Source organism: Macaca mulatta, chromosome 8 (genome assembly GCF_049350105.2).
Source record: "Macaca mulatta isolate MMU2019108-1 chromosome 8, T2T-MMU8v2.0, whole genome shotgun sequence".
Taxonomy (NCBI): domain Eukaryota; kingdom Metazoa; phylum Chordata; class Mammalia; order Primates; family Cercopithecidae; genus Macaca; species Macaca mulatta.
Genome location: NC_133413.1, coordinates 58251225 through 58272694, shown reverse-complemented (window position 1 = coordinate 58272694; position 21470 = coordinate 58251225). Strand labels below are relative to the sequence as shown.

The 21470-nt window shown below is 49.1% G+C and overlaps 2 protein-coding genes across 49 annotated transcripts in view; one reads left to right on the top strand and one right to left on the bottom strand.

The window, feature by feature from the left end:
• The first annotated feature begins 343 nt into the window (after nucleotides 1-343).
• On the top strand, nucleotides 344-1594 carry CEBPD (CCAAT enhancer binding protein delta). The gene has a single exon (XM_002805334.4). It carries the CDS (start codon nucleotides 388-390, stop codon nucleotides 1195-1197), a length of 810 nt encoding a protein of 269 aa, XP_002805380.2. The 5' UTR covers nucleotides 344-387; the 3' UTR covers nucleotides 1198-1594.
• A 990-nt stretch (nucleotides 1595-2584) lies between these two features.
• SPIDR (scaffold protein involved in DNA repair) overlaps nucleotides 2585-21470 on the bottom strand; it is a 481215-nt gene continuing 462329 nt past the window's right edge. For 33 of the 48 annotated variants that reach the window (XM_077943592.1, XM_077943630.1, XM_028852651.2 and 30 more), the window contains 6 exons: nucleotides 20664-20874; nucleotides 19894-20046; nucleotides 11547-11640; nucleotides 9582-9696; nucleotides 9165-9218; nucleotides 2585-3186 (listed from right to left, as the gene is read on the bottom strand). In XM_077943592.1, the coding sequence (XP_077799718.1) occupies nucleotides 3043-3186; nucleotides 9165-9218; nucleotides 9582-9696; nucleotides 11547-11640; nucleotides 19894-20046; nucleotides 20664-20874 (771 nt within the window). In that variant the 3' untranslated portion in view covers nucleotides 2585-3042. Of the gene's footprint in view, nucleotides 3187-8348; nucleotides 8852-9164; nucleotides 9219-9581; nucleotides 9697-11546; nucleotides 11641-19893; nucleotides 20047-20663; nucleotides 20875-21470 lie in introns of those variants that run through there. The other 15 variants (XM_077943602.1, XM_077943605.1, XM_077943629.1 and 12 more) reach the window with 5 other exon arrangements.

Below are 21470 nucleotides of genomic sequence, written 5' to 3'. Positions count from 1 at the left end.
GAGGAGGTTCCAAGCCCACAAACAGGAAGGAGAGAAGGCCCTGGAGTGCGGGCAGAGGGAGTGTCATTCCCAGCAGCGCAGCGCGGGCCGGCCCGGGCCGGGGAGGGGGCACTAGCGCGCGCACCCTACTGCAACGCGCCTGGGGGTCCCGCGGGTCTGGGAGGGGGTCCAGGGGAGGAGCAGAGAGAGGACGTGCCCCTGGAAGGCTCCGGGCAGCTCGGGGGGTCTCCCAGGCGCCCCCGCCCCTTCCCCCGCGGCCCTGGGGCGCCCCCGCTGTGCCGGAGCCGGGGCGGGGCGTGCACGTCAGCCGGGGCTAGAAAAGGCGGCGGGGCTGGGCCCAGGGAGGTGACAGCCGCGCTTGGACGCAGAGCCCGGCCCGACGCCGCCATGAGCGCCGCCCTCTTCAGCCTGGACGGCCCGGCGCGCGGCGCGCCCTGGCCTGCGGAGCCTGCGCCCTTCTACGAGCCGGGCCGAGCTGGCAAGCCGGGACGCGGGGCCGAGCCGGGGGCCTTAGGCGAGCCAGGGGCCGCCGCCCCCGCCATGTACGACGACGAGAGCGCCATCGACTTCAGCGCCTACATCGACTCCATGGCCGCCGTGCCCACCCTGGAGCTGTGCCACGACGAGCTCTTCGCCGACCTCTTCAACAGCAATCACAAGGCGGGCGGCGCGGGGCCCCTGGAGCTTCTGCCCGGCGGCCCCGCGCGCCCCTTGGGCCCGGGCCCCGCCGCTCCGCGCCCGCTCAAGCGCGAGCCCGATTGGGGCGACGGCGACGCGCCCGGCTCGCTGCTGCCCGCGCAGGTGGCCGCGTGCGCACAGACCGTGGTGAGCCTGGCGGCCGCAGGGCAGCCCACACCGCCCACGTCGCCGGAGCCGCCGCGCAGCAGTCCCGGGCCGACACCCGCGCCCGGCCCCGCCCGGGAGAAGAGCGCCGGCAAGAGGGGTCCGGACCGCGGCAGCCCCGAGTACCGGCAGCGGCGCGAGCGCAACAACATCGCGGTGCGCAAGAGCCGCGACAAGGCCAAGCGGCGCAACCAGGAGATGCAGCAGAAGCTGGTGGAGCTGTCGGCCGAGAACGAGAAGCTGCACCAGCGCGTGGAGCAGCTCACGCGGGACCTGGCCGGCCTCCGGCAGTTCTTCAAGCAGTTGCCCAGCCCGCCCTTCCTGCCGGCCGCCGGGACCGCAGACTGTCGGTAACGCGCGGCCGGGGCGGGAGAGACTCAGCAACGACCCATACCTCAGACCCGACGGCCCGGAGCGGAGCGCGCCGTGCCCCGGCGCAGCCAGAGCCACCGGGCACCCGCTGCAGTTTCTTGGGACATACGAGCGCAAAGAAGCTACAGCCTGGACTTACCACCACTGAACTGCGAGAGAAGCTAAACGTGTTTATTTTCCCTTAAATTATTTTTGTAATGGTAGCTTTTTCTACATCTTACTCCTGTTGATGCAGCTAAGGTACATTTGTAAAAAGAAAAAACCAAGACTTTTCAGACAAACCCTTTGTATTGTAGATAAGAGGAAAAGACTGAGCATGCTCACTTTTTTATATTAATTTTTACAGTATTCGTAAGAATAAAGCAGCATTTGAAACCGCCCTTGCTTCCTATATTCGCAGTGACTCCCGCCCGCCAGCCCGTCCGTCGGTGGCGCAGGACCCGGCTGGGGAAGGGTGCGTTCCGGACCCGCAGCCAGCGAGCACCAGGGAGCCCGGGCGCCAGGTGTGTGTGTGTGTGCGTGCGGGCGGGGGGATGGGCAGTAGGCCTGAGCTGCTCAGGAGAGAGTCTGTCGCTTTTGAAACGCGCTAAAGGTTCCCTCCTAGTCTTATTTAACTTGCTTAAGCTCGGTGGAGCACGGCTGAGCTCAGGTAAGCTAGCAGTTTTCCAGCGGAAGGTGCGCTCCCCAAGACGTGGGGAAGGGTTGGCTGTTTGGGGGGCCCCTGCTAAGAACAGTCCAAGAGCTCCCTAACTGTAGAGGCTGCTGGAGGGGCGAAGGGCAGAAGCCCGGCTGAATCATCTCCCACTTTCCCGGGACTTTGCTTTCACTTTCCTCAGTCTTGTGGACAGAGTCAAGAAGATTTTCATAAGTGCTCCAGAAAAGCCGGAATAGTCATGTAGTGGATTAAAAGGGCAGTCACAAAACTGCTTTTAAGACCAGCTGTCTTGCCTGTAATTGCAATGTTTTAAGATTTAATTTTAAAAAAGCCTTCTGCCTTTAACCCAGGAACACTTGGTATTAGGCACCATTTCTTGGTCGTAGGCTGCTACGTTTCTTATTAACCATGGCCTGTCATGATTATATTTCTATGAGGAAGGCAACAAAATATAGTGTCCAAAGATGATTAATTCTTGGTTTAAATCTTTGCCAGCAAAGCAAATGATAAGGGACTGTTCCTTAGTCTGTGATCTTTGCTCTTGGTGCACATTACCCAGCCTGATTAAACAGGTGTGTGGTGGAGCCAGCTATCCCCACCACCATTCAGCAGAGCGACGATCAGACCGGTTCAGAGAGCTACACTTTATGGGTAACAGTTTCACCTCTGATACAGTTCCCTAGAACATTTTCCAAAAAGTAGTGAACTGCGAAGTGCTTAAGTTTGACATTTATTGTAATAGAACAGTAATAAGTATGGGGCAAAGGTTTACGCTTTGCAGGGTATTCTTTGGGGGAATGTTAAAACAAATACTGTAAGAAAAACATGCTCAATCCTGGTAAAATGTTCAACTTGTTAAAATTACAAATGAACAAAATTTTTTCTTCTCATATATTGCCTGAATACCAAATGAAGAGCTTAAGCTTAAGATTCAATGTGAAAACAAAAGTAAATATGTTCCTAAATTTGCAGAAAAAACATAAAACTGTAGAAAAAGGTATTTTGATTTACAGTTCACAAAACTATATCTTAACATTTCCCCAGAAAAATATGTTTCAAGATCATAAACTACATTCACTGTGTCCATAGTTAACAAGTAACTACCCCAAATCACCACCACCACCACCACCCTTGCAGCCACACTGCAAAGTTCACAGATCCTGCGGCAACTGCTAGTGTTCTGCAGAGGCCCCTCCTGCACTCAGAAGCTCGATTTCCTCCAATCCAATGCAGCTGGTCGGGTGGGCGGTTACGGACTGGACGAAACAATTTAACAACCCCACCTCCTTTCCCAGGACACTCTTCACTTCGTAGCTCTGCAGGGATAAAAGGCACGCTGGTTAAAGCAAACAGCCTGGGACATACTGTTTCCAACAACACGGAAAACCAGAGCCAGAGTGGGTTTCCCCAGTCCACAACCTTCCACGCCTCAAATGGCTGAGAACAGTGGTAGGAAAGAGAAACAAATGAAGAGCCATTACATATATATATATCCATTTACTTTAGCAAGTGAAGGAACTACCCCATTTTGGTAAATGAATTCTATTTTTACTTGGGTGGGACATGATGCACACAGGCTCTGCTGGGAAGGCCAGGGCTGGGCACACAGTGCCCACAGCTGTCTCCCACTTCCTTTAGGACACTTCCTCAATCTAGCAACACTTCCGGTCAAGGGATTTCCTGGTGCTTTGCCCCAAACTTCCTTCCTTAATAGGATCCCATTTCTTCTAGAGTTAAACTGGGCCAACATCTGTGTTTTTGTAATGAGACTTCGCTTTTTCTTCAAATTCTTTTTGGTTAGTCCCAGGTGAGTTTCATCTCCAGATGAGACAGGTACAGGGAGTCCTTGGCCCCCATCCCTGATGAAGCTGAGAGGGTGTGGTGCACCCCATTATAGATCAAGCTGCATTATGCTGCTGCGGGTAGGGTTGAAAATAAAGGCTCAAAAGCACTGAGATATTGCATCTCTGTCTTTCTGGGAGATTAAAGCCCTAGAAGGAAACGCCACTTGCAGTGTAGTATCACGGGCACCCCACACCCCTCCGCTGTGCAAGGCACTTGGCAGTTGCTACAGCAGTTCTGTTTGGTGTCTGTTAACTCACCCCTCCCATCATTATGGTGTCATGGCCAAAGAGACTGAGGATGGAGAAGCCAGACAGTGTGGCCAAAGCAGGCAGAGTGTGGCTCCTTGGTGCCCTTCCCTTCAAAGGTGCGTGTCTCACTGCCTTTCCCTGAGTTTGAGCTGGCTTCAGTGTCTGGCTTCTCATGAACAGAGTGCAGTGGAAGGGACACCAAGTGATGTTCCACGCTTGGTTAGGAAAAGTGCCCAGCTTCCAGCTGCCCTTGGGATCCACACATGCTGTGAGGGAGTCCAGCCAGAGCTGCAGCCTGGACATAGGAGCCTTCAGTGACTCCTGCCAACCTTGGAGGCACCCGCTAATGCCCAGTGGAGCCAAGGGGAGCTATCCTGATGGAGCCCTGTCCAAACGAGTTCTGTGCACAGAATGAATATTGATGCCACCAAGTTTTGAGATGGTTTGTTTTGTAAAAATAAATGTCAGGATCAGTCGGGGATGTGAACGCTACTGATGCCAACTCGTGGGGGGACTTTTATTTTCCCATTTGTAAGACAGGCATGGTGCCTATTCACTGTGTTTCGTCAAGAGTTTTGGCTTCCTTGGTGAAAAAGAATAAAGTCAACAGAATGGTTTAATGTAATGATAGGGGCAGTGGGTGTTACTGGTCAAGACAGGTGAAGAGATGGAACTTGGCGATGGAAGCTGAGGCCTTCCCAAGGGCTCTGAGGTGGCATGGACAGCAAGTGCAGCTGCTTACTCGCTCCCAGCCACTGTGAGTAGAGCTGGGCATGGGGTAAAGAGCCTCCTAAGTTGTCTACTTCCAGGCTTGGAACTTACCCCACAGTCCACTGGTGTTGGCCCTGAAACCAGAGCACCCGAAAAGGTGATATTAAGGGGTTTATTAGGAGCCCATGTGGGCCTGTCACTGAAGAGATGGCAGTGAGCAGGACAGAGTCTCCAGGCTGCTGGACTGGAGGGGACACCAGTGGGTACAGAAGCAGAAGCAGGGGGTCACCGCACGGGGAGGGAGGGTGGAGGCGGCATGCTGGACACCCTTCTGTTGTCTTACAGTTTCAGTTAGTCTTGCATGTTTGTGCAAGTGTGAAACAGATGACCCTGTGGTCTTCTGGAGTAAAAGTACACAATTCTGACTTGGAAAAAGCCAGCAAAAAATCATTTATTTGTAAAATGTTAGGTTTGGCTATATTATTTGTAAATGGAGTTTAAAATTTTTTAGTAGTATTATTTTTGAGACTGAGTCTTGCTCTGTCACCCAGGCTGGAATGGAGTGGTGTGAGCTCTGCTCACTGCAACCTCTGCCTCCTGGGTTCAAGCAATTCTCCTGCCTCAGCCTTCCAAGTAGCTGGGATTATAGGTACACACCACCATGCTGGCTAATTTTTGTATTTTTAGGAGAGATGAGTTTTCACCATGTTGGCCAGGCTGGTCTCAAACTCCTGACCTCAGGTGATCTGCCCGACTGGGCCTCCCAAAGTGCTGGGATTACAGGTGTCAGCCACTGTGCCCAAGTAAAAATCTTTTATGTGTGGGAGAAATTAACATGGAGAGGGTTAAACAACTATATCAGCAGACTCCCAAGCACTATTCATATGAATGTGTGTCTGCACAGGTATAAAATGTGCTCTCTCTTAAAAAATCACTATACATGTTCCTTTAACTTTTCCTTTTCTGAAAGCCAAGGAAACAAACTTCAAGTTCCATGTCACAATAATGTTACTATTGAGAAATGAGATGCACAACTACAGACAATCCTATTGTTTTCACATCTGCAGCTTGAACACATTACAGTACAGGCATAAAGCTTAACACTCACATACCTTAACCGAAACAGTACATTTGCCCTAGGGAATGGAGTCACGGATCTTGTGGAAAGCCCCAGTTTGATTCTCTGAATTTTGGTGAATGTGCATGCTCACCCAGAAAACTGACAGAATCCATACTGGGTGTCTCTCAGCTAACGTCTCTACCTAGGCCCCTCTGGTACCCATCTTCTATCAGCTTCTTTCCAGACCTGCAGTAAAGACCTGATCAGCCACTGTGAGTAGAGCTGGGCATGGGGTAAAGAGCCTCCTAAGTTGTCTACTTCCAGGCTTGGAACTTACCCCACAGTCACTGGTGTTAGCCCTGAAACCAGAGCACCCAAAAAGGTGATATTAAGGCCGCTGCCACCCTCTAGCCCTCACCCAATGCATACACATACACATATGCACACACATACATCCATGTACACATGTCAAGCATATGTGCATACATAGCATAGTCAAGTGGACACATGCGCATGGGCAAAAGTGCTCTGAAGCACACACACTGCACAACGTGCACACACGTGCACTTAGGTACACACACCTTTGAGCTCTTTATAAGCAGGGCTTTTACCTATGGGAATATTCTAGTTGACAAGTTAAATGTATAGGAGGAACAAGCGCCTTAGCCAGAAGGAAACCAAGTGAAGGAAGGAGGATTTCTGCCAGGGTTCCTGGTCTCTGGATCTCTAAAGAGGGGTGGGGATTGGAAGGGGTGTCAAGCACTGTCCATTGCTGGAGGCTTCCTGGATGGTGACCAGCTACGCCCAGCAGGCAGCTGCTGCCACAGCACTGCCCCGCCCTTCTGAGTAGTATGGAGCAGCTGGAGAGCTGTGTGCCATGCCCAGGTGTTGTTGGTTGAATCTGTTGAGGTTGTGGGTTTTGGTTCATTTTGTCATGCGTTCTCAAATGCACGTTTCTAATGCTTTCTCCCAACATTCTCCATCAAGATGCGTTCCCTGAAAACTCAGATCTGCCATCTTTAGCACCTACTCAAACCCTGCTAGTTGGAAACTTCTACTCCATCAGCTGTGGGCAGTTCCCCACTTTCTGGGCACTGCCTCCTCCTTTCTTCCTCCCTACCCACAGGACTCAGACAAGGAGACAAGGAATTGGCCGACAGGCACCGCTGTGTGGTCGGTTGCCTGTTATACACTTAAACTTCCTTAAGGACAGGAAAGCACATATGCTGTTCCCCATTATGCCCCTTGGGCTGGCTCCCAACTCTGCAGGTGGTCACTCTGTGGGGCAACAATGACTTTCCCTCTGTGGGATGTCTTTGCCTTGGGCACTGCACTCATCCCCCTAGCAGGGAAATATGGGCACTACCTTGCTGGGACATTGGGAGGTTCAAGGGGGAAACGTGAGAATGTGGTAGGCTCACTTCTGGCCCGTGGTGATGACTCACCTTTTGTACCACTGGGGAACACTTGCTGATGAGTCCAGCCTCAGCATCAATCCCTGTGCGCAGCAGCTCAGGGACAGTTCCGAGCTTGAGCTCGGGGACACTGAGGAGCTTTAAAGCTGGTGGGTGTTGTGCCAGGAAGGAGCAGAAGCTGTTTTTTTTTTTTATCTTGAGCTGCAGTCTTGCTCTGTTGCCTAGGCTGGAGTATGGCGCAATCTCGGCTCACTGCAACCTCTACCTCCCCAGTTCCAGTGATTTTCCTGCCTTAGCCTCCCAAGTAGCTGGGGTTACAGATGCGCACCACCTCCCCCGGCTAATTTTTTTGTATTTTTAATAGAGATGTGGTTTCACCACGTTGGCCAGGCTGGTCTTGAACTCCTGACCTCAGGTGATCTGCCCGCCTCGGCCTCTCAAAGTGCTGGGATTACAGGCATGAGCCACCATGCCCAGCCCAAGAGCGGAAACTCTTTAGAGCATGCAGGTGATTCTAGTGTGTAGTCACTTGTGATCCTCAAAGCTCCCGCTCATAGACTTATCCATGTTCCAATTTAATCCAACTCTGATAGACATGGTTTAGATGAGAGAGGACAAACTGCTGCTCTGCCTCACGGGGCTGCTGGCCCCTCCTGAGGTGCAGTGGGCGAGAGGGTGGCAGGGGTAGTGGGGCAGGGAGGAGTCTCCATAGGACAGGTCAAATCACCACAAATTTGGGTTGGATACTTGGGAGGTTGAGGCGGGGGAATCGTTTGAGCCCAGGAGTTCGAGGCTGTAGTGAGCTTATGGTTGTGTCACTGCACTCCAGCCTGGATGACAGAGTAAGACTCTGCCTAAAAAAAATAAAATAAAATATTCTGGCTAGACTCTGGCCATGGGGACCCATTAGACAAAGACCCCTATTTGACCACAGAGCTCCAGGCATGACTGGCCTCCCCAGTCACCACACTCCCTTCCAGTGTGGCCCAAGTCAGCTCCCTGGATGTGGAGCCCTCTCTGGTTCCAGATGTCTCTTGTGAACTGGGGCTGTGCCCAGGGGCCACTGAGTGGCTGGTCCCTTTCTGTGGCTATTCCATGAGCCACTTGTGGTGCTTTTAGATGGCTTTGATACGACACAGGTGGCATCTCCAGGACAGATGTCTCATTTATGAGGGTCAAATTTCACACAGCAGAAACTCTTTGGCCCATCAATTATATATTTAGGTGGCTTTTCTTGGAGGAGCCACCCTACTTTACTAAGCTTCACCACAGTGACTCTCAGGGCAGGATAGTCACATTGCCGGTTATTCAGAGTCTGGAATACCCAGTGTTTAAAAAAAGAAAGAAAAAAAAAAGCATCTTGGGGAATTCCATCCAATTAACATGACACCTTGACAGTAGGACTCCAACCTCAAAAATGTGTTTCTGTAATCAAAGCCAGGGGCCAGGGTGGGCGCAGCGGCTCATGCCTGTAATCCCATCACTTTGGAAGCCCAAGGCGGGAGAGTCGCCTGAGGTCAAGAGTTCGAGACCAGCCTGGCCAGCATGGTGAAACCCAATCTCTACTAAAAATACAAAAATTAGCTGGGAGTGGTGGCTCATGCCTATAGTCTCAGCTACTCGGGAGGGTGAGGCAGGAGAATCGCTTGAATCTGGGAGGCAGAGGTTGCAGTGAGCCGAGATCATGCCACTGTGCTCTAGCCTAGACACAGAATGAGACTCTGTCTCAAAACAAAGGAACAAACAAACGAAAACCAAACAAAACAAAAAGCCAGGGGACAGCTTCCTGCATCTACCTTAAGGATGATCCAAAATAACCTCATTCCCACAGAGGAAAGGAACCCATCAGCCTGAATGGCAGACGTATCTGCATTTGACTCTCGAGTATCTACACCACTTCCTAGTGGGATGGATTGTAATGGAACACATTTGGGAGTGGGGGCTTCCTCTGGGGATGAGTTGCTCATGCAGGCTACCGAGTGTGGGGCCCCCTGGGCTGGGCCCCCTACACTTACCCCATCTTCACCGGCGGCAAACCTCAGCAGGGAGGAAATGCTGCGCTGCAACAGCTGCAAGAGCAGAAGCAGGGCTGGGTTAAACTTCTTCCAGTACAGTAAGTGCTCAAGTTAAATCACTCATTCCCAAAAATTAACATGTTACCTCCAAACTACCTGTCTTCAGAGCTTTGGTCTCACAGTCTTAGGTCAAAGATGTGTTTTAACATGGAGAGACTGTGTTCACACAGGATGCATCCTCCCACCTTTCCTAGGGAAGCTCCTAGGACCTAGAGGGAGCTCCAGATGCAACCCATCCCAGCCGAGTCCCAGTGCCTCTGCAGATGTGAGAAGGACGTGCACCTGCTTCAGCTCGGTCTCACCTTCCCTATGTTGGAGTGAGCTAGGAGTGAGTGCGTGCTCTGGCCTGGTTCCTACCTTGACCTTCACTCTGCACTGGGGTCTTGAGCGGCAGTCCAGGAAGACCTGCAGGTGCCTCTTGAGAATAGGAGATGTGACAACCCGGGAGCACTCCCCACAGGAAAAGGCGCCTCTGGTACATGAAAAGCCAAGGAAAGACAAGGCCCCGGGAGGCACAAGTCAGGAAAGCTCCAGTGGGAGATATTTTCCTAAACATGAGTGTCTGCTGAGATACAAAACGGGGCTTTACTCTCAGAATCAAGTTTCTGAGACAGGCCTGCAGCTGCCTGGACTCAGCCTGTCCAAGGGATGAACATCAGCTTCGAGTAGCACTGGCTGGAGGCTGATGAGAGGAGCAGAGGAGGGGATGCTGAGCCTCCCAGGAAGGGAAGTCAGAGCCTGGGAGGCCAGGTGTCAGCCTGCCCCCTGGCCTGGGAGAGAAAGTCGGCTCTCAGCTGCCAGCACAGTCACTGTTTTGTGCTACCATGCATGCCTGCACACGCGCTCATCTCTTCCACGCGGTCCAGTGATGGCTTGTGTAAGGCCACCAGCCTAGGCGTGCCAAGAAGACATTTGCTCTTTGTTTTGAGATGGAGTCTCGCTCTCGCTCTGTCACACAGGTTGGAGTGCAGTGGTGTGATCTCAGCTCATTGCAACCTCCACCTCCCCCTGGTTCAAGAGATTCTCCCACTTCAGCCTCCTGAGTAGCTGGGACTACAGGTGTGTGCCATCATGCCTGGCTAATTTTTGTATTTTTAAAATTAATTTTTAAAATTAATAGTAGAGATGAGGTTTCACCGTCTTGGCCAGGCTGGTCTTGAACTCCTGACCTCAAGTGATCCACCTGCCGAGGCAGGTGGATCCCCTCACCCACAGTACTGGGATTACAGAGTCTCATTCTGTCACCAGGCTGGAGTGCAGTGGTGTGATCTCAGCTCACTGCAACCTCTGACTCCCTGGTTCAAGAGATTCTCCTGCCTCAGCCTCCCGAGCAGCTGGGATTACGTGCACACACCACCACGCCCAGCTAATTTTTGGATGATCTGGATCTCCTGACCTCGTGATCCGCCTGCCTCAGCCTCCCAAAGTGCTGGGATTACAGACGTGAGCCACCGTGCCAGTGTCTTTGCTTTTTTTTTTTTTTTTTGGAGACAAGAGTCTCACCCTGTCGCCCAGGCTGGAGTGCATTGGCGCAATCTTGGCTCACTGTAAGCTCTGCCTCCCGGGTTCACACCATTCTCCTGCCTCAGCTTCCCGAGTAGCTGGGACTACAAGCGCCCGCCACCACACCCGGCTAATTTTTTGTATTTTTAGTAGAGACGGGGTTTCACCGTGTTAGGCAGGATGGTCTCGATCTCCTGACCTCGTGATCCGCCCGCCTTGGCCTCCCAAAGTGCTGGGATTACAGGCGTGAGCCACTGTACCTGGCCACCTCTTTGCTTTTTAAGGAGCAGAAAAGTAATGAGCCTGTCCCTTTCTATCACATGACACTGCACTTGGGAGGCCGGAGGACTGACTTCACAGGGATGGACTGCACTGCACTGACACCGGCCCAGACCCTGAGGGAGGGCAGCACAATGGGGTGGGTAGGGACATCTGTCCAGCAGCTGCTCACTGTAAATGTGGTCTCTGTAAACATCTGCACCTTTCACAAAAACCAGGCTATATGTAGTCACCAAGTTTTTCTCACTTATTCATGTTTGTCCTGTTTTTTTAATTCTCCTGACTGATAATAAAGGAGGTGGGGACAAACCCAGCACTTCTATCTCATAACAGGAGCAGCTGCAAGAAATAGCAGAAATCTCAGTAAGGAAAAACCACCGGGCCCCAGGGGCCTCTTCCCTTGCCGCTCAGCAGAGGCGGAGGTTGCCCCTTGAGCTCTCGAGGGAGTCACCTGAGGCAGCAAGGCCCAGGTTCTGGGGGCTGGGTTGCTTCTGTGCCCTTTGGGTTCTAGGGCTTTCAGGACAGCCCCTGTCCCCTTACCTGTCTTCCGGCCTCTGTTCCAATCTCCCGTTGCCACACATGTCACACACAGGCCATGAGAAAGCAGTGCTCTCGTCCACGCCAACCACAGTGCCTAGGCCCAAGAGAAGGAAAGCCTACCTCAGAGGCAGCTCTGCCCTGTCCGACTCCTTTGCTCCTCCATGTGCAGAGGACAACATGAGGGGCCTCGTAATTTTTTTTCCTTACTTGTGAGTTTATATATATGTTCCTAAGCTTTTTATAATTTCCACTTATTGTACAAAGAAAAATTATAACAATAAGAAGTACATTTTAAAACCTGCCTGCATATTACCACCTAACCAAAGTATTTTCGTTGGGATATTTTTCCAGTTGCATACGTAGTTACATCACCACAGCTGAGCTGGCCCTCAGTCCCTCAAACATTCCCCATATTGCATATTTAGGTCTGTGCTTTTTCTTTTTTTTTTTTTTTTTTTTTTTTTGAGACGGAGTCTCGCTCTGTCGCCCAGGCTGGAGTGCAGTGGCGCGATCTCGGCTCACTGCAAGCTCCACCTCCCGGGTTCACGCCATTCTCCTGCCTCAGCCTCCGGAGTAGCTGGGACTACAGGCGCCCGCCACCACGCCCGGCTAATTTCTTTTTGTATTTTTAGTAGAGACGGGGTTTCACCGTGTTAGCCAGGATGGTCTCGATCTCCTGACCTCGTGATCCGCCCGCCTCGGCCTCCCAAAGTGCTGGGATTACAGGCTTGAGCCACTGCGCCCGGCCAGGTCTGTGCTTTTTCTGTAGCACATTAATAGTATATAGACTCCTTAACACAGTAACGAGTGTTTGAGCTGTGATTATGCCACTGCACTCCAGCCTGGGTGACAGGGCAAGATCCTGTCCCCCACCCCCTGCCAAAAAAAAAAAAAAAAAAAAGATGAAATAAATGGTAAATTGACAAATGGAAAAGACACCTGAGACGTGTGTCAGAGACACCCCTGGGCATCCCAGAGGGTCATGGAAGGCTTCCTGAGGAAGGGAGTGAGGGGGTCCACAAAGCAACCAGGGTGGGCCACATGGGACCTCAGCACAGGGACTCTGCACACCATGGCAGGGCTGAGGCCGGGCAAGCACAGTTGGTCAGTGCTTGCTTGGGATTGGGATGGTCTGATTTTCTTGGATGTGAAGCACTGTAGATATCATCTTGAGACACCAGCAAATCGCAGACGTCCTTGTTGAAAAGTGGTGAAATTAGATGTTTGAAGACAAAGTAAAATCTGAGTTTCTAGAAAAATAGAAGGGTCTTCCTTTCCACTCTTGGTGCAAAAAATTTAATTCCCCACTAGAACAAACATTGGGAGAAAAATTACCTTTAGAGGATAAATCAGAAGTATGAGAATGAGTAGGCTTGGTTTATTAAAGTGCATTCATGCAATGCATACTTGAATGGCTTTTAAAAAATGAAAATAATAGATCTTGATTTTGAAAAGGCTGCCCTAGCTAATGACATTGTCAAAGTGGGTCAAAGGGATGAAAAGCAAAGTCAATAAAGGCTCATAACGCAGCTGGAAAGCAGTGTTGACTAATTCACAATAGGCAGGCGCATGAGGAGGTGCAAGGGGAGAAAGGAGCGGCTGCATCCCCAAGACCCCAGCATATCTGGCACCGTGGCCTGGCTCCTGCCCAGGGCCTGCAGGCCCACCAAAGGCCCGCTCACTGGTTTACTGGTGCTTGAATGACTGCTACCTTAATAAAAAGTAGACTGCCACCAGCCAAAGTTCCTTTTTATGCTAGGATATCCATGGGTGTTAACAGCATTTACATTTACATGGGATTAAGCAATTTCCTTCCAATTAGAGAATAAGGAACGAGTTGAGGAAATACATTTCATCTGAGGTCCATAAGCCATTGTGGAAATCTTTTCTGGCAACCCTAAATAAATTTCAAGAGATGGCTGGGAAGTGTATGATTAAACATTTACTTAAGACCGGGCACAGTGGGTCACACCTGTAATCCCAGCACTTTGGGCGGCTGAGGTGGGAGGATCACGAGGTCAAGAGATCGAGACCATCCTGGCCAACATGATGAAACCCCATTTCTACTAAAAATACAAAAATTAGCTGAGTGTGGTGGCACGCGCCTGTAGTCCCAGCTACTCGGGAGGCTGAGGCAGGAGACTCGCTTGAACTCAGGAGGCAGAGGTTGCAGTGAGCCGAGATCGCGCCACTGTACTCCAGCCTGGCGAGAGAGAGAGACTCTGTCTCAAAAAAACAAAAACAAAAACAAAAGACATTCACTTAAAGGAGCAACAGAAAAAGATAGTTTACATCAGGGTTGAGGACACCATACTCATGAACCTGCCAGCAGTTTGCCATTACGTCTTTACTTTGCTTATGTGCAGAAATATCTTGTAATTAGGTTTAGGAAGGGTGTATTGCTAGCTACGAACACATCTTTTTAAAAAGGTCCTTTCAAAGGGACCTCAGGATGGGTGGGTCTGGCGTTCACCGCAGCCTGGTGCACACATTTCTTCAGTAACTTGAACTCTGCTATACCCTCTTCCTCCCTATCTCCTGATGGAAAGAAGTCAGGGCTCACAAGTCTTCTATTTAGAGCCTGGAGCCTGGGTTTAGACAGGAGTTCATCACTCTTTCCACAGAGATGTGAGCCTACTGCATCCCTTCCTGCATCCCTGCTCCAGGTCCCATCGCTAGTGAGTGGTGGACAAAGAGGTGGTGAGCAGAGTGAGGGAGGGAAAACCAGCATTGCCAAACGACTTCACCCCAGAAGACACAGCAGAGAGACATTTCCGCACACCCCAGAGCTGCCACTCAGGGAGAACAGAGACGAGGAGGCCTTGTGACACCAGCAAGGAGTGAGTGCCTCCCCCTCACCCCGTCACTGAGGCCTGGATGGACAGAGGGATGCTGCCAACTCTTAGTGAGTGACTGCTCCATGCTCAGAATACATTCAGGGTCCTTTTAAACTCTGCTCAGAGAAAACGTTCCGTACTCAGCCATCTGAGACCCAGACGCTCAGCTCGTTCAGCTGTTGAGAGAGCTGCCCAAACCCAGCACCAACTCTGCAGAAGTGAAGGGGTCCCCTTGGAGCCATGCAGGGGACATGTCATCACCGAGACCTTCTGGACCACGGCAGGGCAGAAGCGAGCAAGGCTGAGGTGCTGAGATGGGGGCAACTGCTATTGCCAAACAGCAGTGAGGACTCCAGCCTTGCCTGGATTTGATAGAGGTGGGCAGGCCCGTGGCTGGCAGGTGTGCAGGCTGAGGACTGTGTAGGAGCAGGTCACTGCCTAGCTGCTACCTTGCTATGGGCATTCCTGCATGTGAGGCTTGGATAATCTTTGTTATTTTGCAGCTGGGGGTTTGTTTTCTCTTAATGCCCAGTTGACTGGTTCTCATTAAAGGATCTGGCAGCACTCAGCCCTGCCTCTGTGATAAGTCTGTTTACAAATCTTGAGCCCTATATGCGGGCCTGCAGGGCAGCTATAGAGCAGGCCTGGAAGCAGAAGAAGCCCACAGGGAATGGTACATGAAAATGGTGAGATATGAGGAAAATGAAATGTCAGAAATTTGAACCTATATAGAGAAGGAAAGAGTATTAGAGAAGGAATAAATGAAGGTAAAATAAAATCTTTTACATTTCTAATTCTAAATTGATAGAAAAGATAGTTTATTTAAATAATAATAACAATAATGTAATCAATGATTATACCTTTTGAGTAAGTGAAATGCATAACAGGAGTGTTACAAGGGATGGGAAAGAAAAAAAAAAAGAAATCAGGAACACTCTGATATAAGGTACCTGCATTACCTGTGAAGCAGGACAGTGTTATTTGAAAGTGGACTTGATTGGCTGTAAAGTGTATTGCAAACTCCACTAGAAAACCTTAAAAATCAGTATAATTGGACCGGGCGCGGTGGCTCACGCCTGTAATCCCAGCACTTTGGGAGGCCGAGGTGGTCGGATCACGAGGTCAGGAGATCAAGACCATCCTGGCTAACACGGTGAAACCCCATCTCTACTAAAAATACAAAAAGTTAGCCGAGTGTGGTGGCGGGCACTTGTAGTCCCAGCTACTTGGGAGGCTGAGGCAGGAGAATGGTGTAAACCCGGGAGGCGGAGCTTGCAGTGAGCTAAGATCGTGCCACTGCATTCCAGACTGGGCGACAGAGCAAGACTCTGTCTCAAAAAAAAAAAACAAAAAGTATAATTGATATTTTGAAAGAAAAGAGAAAATGGAAACATAATGCTCAATAAAAAATGAAAATAGTTAGAAAGAGAGTGGAAGACAAAAAAAAAAAGAAACAAGCCGTGCAATAAATAGAAAACAGTTATAAATACAGTTGACATTATCTCAGTTATATGAATAATCACTTTAAATGAGAATGGTCTCAATACACAAATTAAATAACAGAGACTATCAGAGTGAACGAAAAACAAGAACCAACTATATGTTGTTTATATAAAGACACATGGCTAGCCACAATGGCTCACACTTGTAATCCCAGCACTTTGGAAGGCCAAGGCTGAGGGATTACTTGAGGTCAGGAGTTTGAGAGCAGCCTGGGCAACACAGTGAAACTCTGTCTCAACAACAACAACAACAACAACAAAAATTAACTGGGCATGGTGGTGCGTGCCATCCCAGTAGTCCTAGCTACTCAGGAGGCTGACATGGGAGTATTGCTTTAGCTCAAGAGTTCAAGGTTACAGGAAGCTATGATCACACCAATGCACTCCAGCCTGGACGATCCTGTCTCAAAAACATTAAAACCAAAATATGCCCAGGAGTTTGAGAGCAGCCTGGACAACACAGCAAGACCCCATCTCAAAAAAAAGGATGGGCCGGGCGCAGTGGCTCAAGCCTGTAATCCCAGCACTTTGGGAGGCCGAGATGGGCGGATCACGAGGTCAGGAGATCGAGACCATCCTGGCTAACACGGTGAAACCCCGTCTCTACTAAGAAATACAAAAAATAGCCGGGCGAGGTGGCGGGCGCCTGTAGTCCCAGCTACTCGGGAGGCTGAGGCCGGAGAATGGCGTGAACCCGGGAGGCGGAGCTTGCAGTGAGCTGAGATCCGGCCACTGCACTCCAGCCTGGGCTACAGAGCGAGACTCCGTCTCAAAAAAAAAAAAAAAAAAAAAAAAGGATGAAAAAACCAATAAAAAATCCAAAACACTTCTGGTTACAAGCATTTCGGATATGGGATACTCAACTTGTATAATCATAATAATATAAATGCCATTTATTGATTTTCATCTTTGAGAATCAATCTGTAGAAAATGTGTGCAAAGCTTAATTATAGTTATACAACAGAATGTTACCAATCTTAACAATATAAAGTGCAGATGCAAAGGTAGGTAGATGGAAAGGAACAGTGTAATAAAAGAAGGGAAGGAGAGCTAATATTATTTTCTTCCAAAGTGATACTATCTCCAGCAAATGGAACAACAAAACCCCTCTGTTTAACATCATAATCAATGGTGAGAAAGTACATGGTTAACCCCTAAGATTAAGAACAGGGCAAGGTTGTTCCCACTACTGCTATTCTACATGGTACTGATGGTCCTAGCTAATGCAGTAAGACAAGAAAATAAAAGCTACACAGATTGAGAAGAAAGAAAGAAAACTGTTCACAGATGACTTAGTTTTCTATGTAGAAAATCCCAAAGAAACAACAAAAAACCACTGGAACTACTAAGTGATTACAGCAAAGTTGCAGGGTTAATATCAAAAAGTTAATTGTTTTCCTATGAAATGCAATGAACGATTGGAATTTGAAATTAAAAACAATACTATTTACAATAGCAACAAAATAAATGAAATACTTCAGTATAAATCTAACAAAATATGTATAAGATCTGTATGAGGAAAACTAAAAAACTCTTCCGAAAGATATCAAAGAAGATATAAATAAACACAGAGATATTCCATGTTCATGGATAAGAAGGCTCTAGTATTAACATGTCAGTTTTTCCCCACCTGATCTACAGACTCAACACTATCCCAATCAAAATCTCATCAAGTTATTTTGTGGATATCAACAAATTGATTCTAAAGTTTATATGGAGAGGCAAAATGACCTAGAATAGCCAAGACAATATTGAAGAACAAGAACAAAGTTGGAAAACTGACAGTACCCAACTTCAAGACTTAAAAGTTGCAGTAATTGGCTGGGCACAGTGGCTTACGCCTGTAATCCCAGTACTTTGGGAGGCCGAAGCGGGTGGCTCATGAGGTCAGGAGATCGAGACTATCCTGGCTAACATGGTGAAACCCCGTCTCTACTAAAAATACAAAAAAAATTAGCCAGGATGGTGGCGGGCGCCTGTAGTCCCACCTACTCGGGAGGCTGAGGCAGAAGAATGGCGTGAACCCGGGAGGCAGAGCTTGCAGTGAGCAGAGATCATGCCACTGTATGTCACTGAGTGACAGAGAGAGACTCCATCTCAAAACAAAAAAAACAAAAACAAAAACAGAAACAACCCCCCCGCCCCAAAAACAGAACAGGCAAATTTCATAGAAACAAATAGTAGATTGGTGGTTTCCTAAGACTAGGGTGTGGGAGGGTGGGTGGTAATGGGGCGTGAATGATAATAGGTGTGGGTTTTTGTTCTAAAATTAGATTGTAGTGATGTTTGCACAATTCTGTGAATACTAAAAACACTTTAAAGGAGTGAATTATAGGGTATTACTGAGTTATAGCTCAATAAAGTTGTTTAAAAATCTCCATGAACCCCAAACTGCTGAAATCCTCCTTTACAGAAATCAGTTAAGGATCAATGTCCAAGAATGTTTATTTATTTTTTTTTTTTATTTTTTTTTTTTTTTTGAGACGGAGTCTCGCTGTGTCGCCCAGGCTGGAGTGCAGTGGCCGGATCTCAGCTCACTGCAAGCTCTGCCTCCCGGGTTTTTACGCCATTCTCCTGCCTCAACCTCCCGAGTAGCTGGGACTACAGGCGCCCGCCACCTCGCCCGGCTAGTTTTTTGTATTTTTTAGTAGAGACGGGGTTTCACCGTGTTAGCCAGGATGGTCTCGAACTCCTGACCTCGTGATCCGCCCGTCTCGGCCTCCCAAAGTGCTGGGATTACAGGCTTGAGCCACCGCGCCCGGCCCCAAGAATGTTTATTACAGTCTTGTTTAATAACTGCAAAAACACGAGAGATCCTGGATGTCCATGAGTGGAGGGAGAGTTTATTCATATGAGGGGATGCTATGCAACTATTAACTTCTTGAGTTGGATCTCTCTCCCCACCTGGACAGATATTCCTGCTACAGAGAAGCAAGTGGCAGAATAATGTGCAGTAAATCATCTGATGTGCAAGCACACACACCCCCTCAAGGCGGGCAGCTGTGTCTCCTGGATGCGCCAGTGCAGCAGAAAGCCGGGGACAGAGGGCGGGCTGTTAACTTTCTCTTCATTTATTTTTCACTAGTTCCACTAGCCATGTATGACTTTTAGTACTAAGTTTTATAAAGTTAAAAAAGAGAAAATATTAATGCTGTTTTCAGCTCCAGACTCGCATATCTAACCAGCTGCTGAAACATCTCAGATGTATGCAAAACATGCAAACTCTCCTGACAGAACTGAGAGTGTCCCCTTAAAGCTGACCTTGCCTGCCACATCCTACTTAATGAACAGCACTACCATCACCTTATCTGAGCCAGGAGCTCAGAGGTCGTCAGATATATCTTCTGCCTCCATCTATGCCCAATTCATCACTTAACCTGCCGATTTCCCTAAGTCCACCCTTGAATTTCCTTCTCTACCGCTGCCCCCAATGCCATCCAGCCCCTCCACTCTGCTCTGCAGGGAGGACATCAGACCAGGCTGCCTGTACCAATGACAAAGCACACTCCTGACACCACCAGCCTGGTGGGCCCACCAGCCTCAGCTTAGTCCCACCCCCATCTGGCTGCCTGTCCTGCCTCTTTCTGGACACGCCTGCTCAGCAGCTTTCTCATGCCAGTGGCCTTACGAAGTCCTGCTTTCTTCCCAGGAATGTTCCTTCTGCTCCATCCCTGACCTAAGTAGTCTCATCTATGCTTCAGAGCTCAGCTTGAGGCTCCTGTCTTTGGGAAGCCTTCCCTGAGCTCCCCACTAAGATGTGGGCGCAGGTATCAGCAGCTAGAGCACTCAGAGCCTGAGGATAGGCCTGTCTGTGTTCATCTGATTCACCTCCTTCTGTGCAGAATCGAGTTTGATAGCAAGAACAATTTCTGCTTTTGTTCTTTATGTATCCAGTGTCTGGAACTTGGCAGGCACTCCACAAATACTTGTTGAATAAATGAGTAAATGAATATAAAGTATAATAGTTAAGAAAGTATAAACACCAATTCCTGTGAGACGGCTGCCTACCTTGAACACTGCAGATGGAGTTGACAGGTGTGGCAGAGTCCAGACTGTCAAGCATCACCGGATCAGGCAGCTCACAGGAACTTGCACCAGAGACCATACTCAAAAGGGGTTTCTGAAGCAAGACGACAGTCCGTTCAGCACAGACAATCCGACCTGCCGACAGAGACACTTCAGGTTACTGAAGCCTTGAAGAAAAAGTGAATTATGCTCATAATGGCAGTCTCCTTTGCTACCCCTCGAGTCATGCATGTGAAGGTGTAGTTATGGGACTGTGTCCAGCAGCACATGCATTGTGTGTACACATTCCCAAACCCCGTGAGCTAAGCTAAAGAAGCACTCAAATGTGAGAGTCAAGTCAATCCACAAACGGTAAATTATGTGGTATGTGAATTATGACTCGATAAAAATTTAAAAAGATAGCTTAGGCAGGATTTTAGTTTGATCCTGGAAAAAGGGGATGGCTGATCTAAGTATATGCATTTATAATATTCTAGCTTTTGGTTTGTTTGTGGATTCTGCAGCAGTACAGGGTGCCACCAGCAGACAATTCTGGAGTGAGCAACAGCCATCTCCATGGAGCTAGTTCTGCCCAGGTAGCCGCTACAGGGTCAGTGAAAGCTGGAGGCTGGTACATGGGGCATGTCTGTGATGGGCTCCGCGAAGGTGCTGGCAGCGTCCAAGCAACATGGAGGCATCCAGAGGTCACAAGAGCTACTCTATGGGCACCGATCAGTCGCCTCTGTATCAAAGCTGTGGAGAAGCAAGCACACCCTGGTCACGGAGAGCGTCCTTGAAGAAGAGGCTGTGAGGGGCAGCCCCAGCGAGTGCCTCCAGGACTTCAGAGCCCAGCACACACAAGGGGGCCACATAGACAAGCAGGGTTTTGGGGAGCTTGGGGTCACTCTCCTCCTGCGTTTGCAGAGTGACATCGGTTACCAGCAGCCAGATCTCCCTTTGCTCCAGAAGAAGCAGACTCTTCAGCTATAATTTGAAGACACAATAAAGATTATTATATCAAAAAATGTTTTAAAAGCATTTAAAAGCAAAAGTTATACTAACAATTTAAGATATTATTTCAAAAACACTTTAAAACATACACTAGATTTTGCACATCTTGGTCACTAGCCCCATGTGCCCTGGGTGCCTCGACTTTGCACCTGGTTAAAGGCTTCCTTGATTGGGAACAGGCCACCCTTCCCTGGCAGCATTCCATTTGTCCCCCGACATCTTCAGGCTGAATCCACTGTTCTTTTCCTCCTGGTCCTCTGCTCATATACTTACAATGTTAATTACAACATTGTTTCCTGTCTAGTACATACATATTATTCTTTCTGGGCAGTTGTAAGTTTCCTGAGGGTTAGGAACAGATCTTACTTGCCCTCAGACTTTGTACAGGGCCTTTGTATAAAGCTGGTGTCACATATTTGTTGCATCTGCAATAGGTTTTATTATTTTCTTTTCTTCTTTCCTTCTATATTTTTTCATCTTTTTCTTATCTTCCAAACCTGTAATGCCTTTTCAATTTTCATTAAACTGGTATTCTGCCCCTTCCTTTTGGTCAGGGCTTAGGACTCAGT

Coding starts and splice junctions, on each gene's coding strand:
- CEBPD (XM_002805334.4), top strand. CDS start 388: ATGAGCGCCGCCCTCTTCAGCCTGGACGGCCCGGCGCGCGGCGCGCCC.